Source organism: Triplophysa rosa, linkage group LG5 (assembly GCF_024868665.1).
Source record: "Triplophysa rosa linkage group LG5, Trosa_1v2, whole genome shotgun sequence".
Classification (NCBI taxonomy): Eukaryota; Metazoa; Chordata; class Actinopteri; order Cypriniformes; family Nemacheilidae; genus Triplophysa; species Triplophysa rosa.
Window position 1 is genome coordinate 20,967,526 of NC_079894.1, and position 4,427 is coordinate 20,971,952.

Below are 4,427 nucleotides of genomic sequence, written 5' to 3' on the forward strand. Positions count from 1 at the left end.
TGCTTTCTACATAAAAAATAAGTCTCTATTATCAAATACCAGAAAGTACAACAAATTAAGTTAAACATACATACTAAATAAGAGTAGTCTAACTAGATTAAAACAAAGAGTTGAAAACATACCTAAGTATGCTCTAAAATGTATATGGCATATGTCAAATCTCTAAATACATTATAGGACTAAACATGTTAACCAAATAAGTGTACATTTACAATGACTTAATGCTGAAAATTGAATATGATATGATCCTCTGCTCTGAACCACATACAGTACACTCCTATTCTAGATGATCTGGACACATGGAGTTTAGTCTTGTGTCTGAATGAGCATCTAGAGTCAGAGCAACACCTGCTACATCTACAACACCTGAAGATAAACATTAAATCTGGATGATCAGAATACAGCTGCACTGCCAGTGTGAGTTTTCACTTTGTTCCCATCAGACAGAGGTGTTTATAAACTGAGGAGAATCTGATAGAAAAAACAATCACTGTAAATAAAAGGAAAGTTTATGTTCTAGCTATCTTAACTGTTATTGAGCTCAGATGTGTGTATAAGTGGCAACGTGTCTGTGTGCCCGAGTGCACGTGTGCTTGTTTTCAGTGCAACACACATTGTACGAACTTCTGCCTAAGTAAGAGTAGTCTGCACACTTTAAACAAACAAAAGACCAAAAAAGTTTGTCAAAAAATTATTTTTTACTTTACATATGCATGTGCACAAAAGTGCATTAAAAACAAACCTAAGAGAAGTTCTTACTTATTCAAACCTTACTATCACTAATATTTATTTTCCAATCACAGAATAAATGAATTAACTTGACATTTACCCATAAAATAGAAAAATCACAGATGAGATATCTAATATTTTAATTATTCTTCTAGATATCAGAAATGGAGAGAAAACTAAAGCTTTTGCTAGAATATCCTGTGTTTGCATCTATTTTCCCTGAAAAAATGGCTTGAGAATCTCACAAATATATCTATTAGTGTTTGCAAGAAATCTCAACAATGTCACAGTCACACACTGAGAGATCAACTTTGCCAAGTCTGCAAGCAAAAGTTAATATTAAAGATTTCAATATATACTCAAACATTTCTCATCAAATGTACCCAAATCTATATTATTTTACCTCTAAAGTCTACATTAAATTTACAGCTGCATACTTATCAATTGTCTAATTTGTTTATATTTTTATTTCTCATAAAAAGTATTAACTTCATTAGCTCTCCAGAGGTCAGAAAAAGCAACATCTCAGCAATACAATTTTACACCTGGATATTTTCCTTCTTCCATCTTCAAGCAACACAACGTCCACATAGTAGGTACTGTTGGAGAGGAGAGTGATTAAGCCAATTCATGAATAGGACATTATTAACATTACTCTGTAACTCTCATTTGTGGAACCCCTGGACAATATATTATGCTACATCACATAGTTTTATTTTTGATCCTTTACGCACTTCAAACCCAGGATAGAGAGGTTGAGTGAATGTGGTGTGGACTCTGTGGATGAGGGTCATTTTGTCAGAGACGCTGTAGAAGGACAGAGTTCCTGCACTGTGATCCACATACACTCCTATTCTACAAGATCTGTACACTAAAGGCAGTTCAGTCTCTTTTTTTCTGTGCCAGAATGAATAACTGAAGTCAGAGCAGCACAAACTCCAGGACTGATCATTATATCCAAACACACTCTCACCCCGTCCCTTCCTGCTGATGCTCTTATATGACACTGATATACGCACCTCATCACTCCACTCGACCTCCCAGTAACAGCGTCCACACACACTCTCTCTACACAACACCTGATAAAAACTATCAAATCTTTCTGGATGATCAGGATACGGCTGCAGTGCAGTGTAAGTAATCACTCTGCCCCTCTCAGACAGACGTTTATGCATTGTGTTTGGATCCAGAGTGAACTGGCGATAATCTGGTGAAGACAAAGCAAATAATCTGTATGTAAATGAGAAAATCTGAATTTCAGTAATTAAAAGAAAACATCAAGACTTATTTGAAGGTTTTTTTGTATGTAAAAAATGGTTAGCATCTTGAATTGATTTATTACGGTTTTGTGCAAGATTGATTGTTGTAAATTGAGACTCACATCGTAGGAACTGGTCCCTGGTCAAGGGTTTAGGGGTGGGAATAATCTCAGTACACATTACTATGGAAACCAATATACATCTTCAGTATAATTGACATGTAAATTATATCTGAAAATAATTATATTTTTAGATGGTGATAACAAAATATGTTCTTTACCTCTGTCAAATATATTTTTTGTCTCCTCTCTGCAAAAATTCTCCAGTTTCTCTCTCAGATGGGACACATGCTTCCCTACATTATTAAAAGAGAGGTGAGGACTGACAGTGATACTGAATGAGTCTGTAGATCCAGGAGAAACACAGACAGACTGGAAACTCTACACACACACAAAGAAAAACAACAGAAACATTTCTTAAAAATACAATCTCTGCTAAACATTCTCTTCTCTTCAAAGACCACTGTACTGTTTTTCCAGATCTCTGTTACCTGGAGGAAATGGATGTGATCATCTGTGTGTGAAAGCTGCTCCAGCTCATCATGTCTCCTCCTCAGATCATCAATCTCCTGCTCCAGACGCTTCAAGGGTTCTTCAGCTCGACTCACTGCAGCCTTTTCCTGATCTCTGATCAGCTTTATCACCTCAGAGCGACTTCTCTCAATGGAGCGGATCAGTTCAGTAAAGATCCTCTCAGTGTCCTCCACTGCTGCCTGAGCAGAGCACTGTAAAGACACACAAAGTGAAAGAGAGAGAAGCATTAGGATCATCTCTTACTGTTTCTTCACACAGTCTGTTACACACAGTGGACTTCAGTGGGACTGTAAAGTGCTCCAGCACTGGACTCCTCACTGAGTGTGAAACAGCTCTTCCAGCAGTTGATCTTCTGATCAAAACTCACCTTATGAGTCTTCACAGCCTCTCTCAACTCCTGAAGCTTCTTCTGTTTCTCCTGCACTCTCTGCTGGTATATACTCTGTGTCTTCTTTAGTTGTTTCTGTTGGAAATAATGATACGAGATCACAATAAAATCACCTTATTAGGTATTTTAGTCTAAATTGTTCTTTAGCCATTATAGGTCTTGTGTTCTTTAAGTAAAAAGAGATGTTTGTAAAAAAACTATTTTATAGCATTATATAGTGATTCGTTTTTATGTACCATTTTTATTTAGGGACAATGTGGAAACATTTATAATAGTGCATAAATGGTGGTATTATCATAACAATCTGTGATTTCATACCTGTTTCTCAGTCCTCTCTGCTGCAGCTGATACAGTATCGTGTTTTTTGTGTTCATCCACCATACACAGATAACATATACAGCGCTGATCACTACGGCAGTAAATCTCTAAAAGTTTCTCATGTTGAGGGCAGATCATCTGCTGAAGTCGTCCTGTGGCATCAGTCACTTTGTGTCGCTTTCCTGACTGAAGTTCTTCATGACGTTCAAAATGAGTTTGACAGTAAGAGTTCAGACACACCAGACAGGACTTGACGGCTTTCTGTTTTCTCTCAGTACAGACGTCACACTCCACATCTCCAGGTCCAGCATAACAGTGATCAGGACGAGCAGCTTGTAGTTGAGTGTTCTTCAGTTTCTCCACCACTTCAGCCAGCATGGTGTTTTTACCTAAAACAGGTCTTGGACTGAAGGTCTGTCTGCACTGAGGGCAGCTGTAGACTCTCTTCTGATCATCCTGATCCCAGCAGTCTGTGATACAGCTCATACAGTAACTGTGTCCACAGGGGATAGTCACTGGACCCTTCAGGAGACCCAGACAGATTGAACAGATAAACTGATCCTGAGCTAAAGAAACACTGGCTTCTGCCATTTTACCGCACACACACACATGCAGTAGCTCAATATCGGTGAATTTTTAAAAACGACAGAAAGAAATCGACTCCTTAGATCATTAGTCACGCCCTGACTAAGCAGGAAGTAGAGCTCAGTTTCGATTTTAATGAACCGAAGTGGGCGTGGCTAACATAGATCCAAGGTGAGAAAGGGTGAGAATAAGATTGTTGTCAGATAGGCTACACATAAAACTACTTAAAATTACAGATGTATAGGTAACGTTATGTATCGGTGCTTTTCCGTCATCATTCAATACATTTTTTATACCATTTTGGTTTTAATAAACTAATATGTTTACACAGTTATATTGACACAATGAGTGTTACTGCACAATCCTCTGTTTTTAGTAGTTTGACAGCGTGTTTATACCGCAATTTCCTCTGTGTGAATTGTTGTTTCCCATCTCTCGCCTCACGGTGGCGTCAGTACCCCATCAGTCATCCTTTCAAGCTCCAGGAAAGCTCACAGTCACCGGCTCAGGTAGGAGTGCGTGGGAAAGGAGCCGCGGGAGTGCGCGTGTAGGGAA

General features: G+C 38.3%; 1 protein-coding gene across 2 annotated transcripts; it reads right to left on the reverse strand.

Annotated features, from left to right (window-relative positions):
• Window positions 1–1,232: 1,232 nt before the first annotated feature.
• Window positions 1,233–4,277, reverse strand: LOC130555037 (tripartite motif-containing protein 16-like). Of its 2 annotated transcripts, XM_057335060.1 has the most exons (7): window positions 3,288–4,277; window positions 2,949–3,044; window positions 2,539–2,772; window positions 2,269–2,428; window positions 2,111–2,170; window positions 1,749–1,936; window positions 1,233–1,328 (listed from the first exon to the last, which is right to left on the reverse strand). In XM_057335060.1, exons 1-7 carry the CDS (start codon window positions 3,876–3,878, stop codon window positions 1,299–1,301), a joined length of 1,359 nt encoding a protein of 452 aa, XP_057191043.1. In that variant the 5' UTR covers window positions 3,879–4,277; the 3' UTR covers window positions 1,233–1,298. The 2 variants fall into 2 exon arrangements, with proteins under 2 accessions (XP_057191043.1, XP_057191042.1); XM_057335059.1 differs by lacking the exon at window positions 1,233–1,328 and having other exon boundaries at window positions 1,422–1,936.
• Window positions 4,278–4,427: the final 150 nt, after the last annotated feature.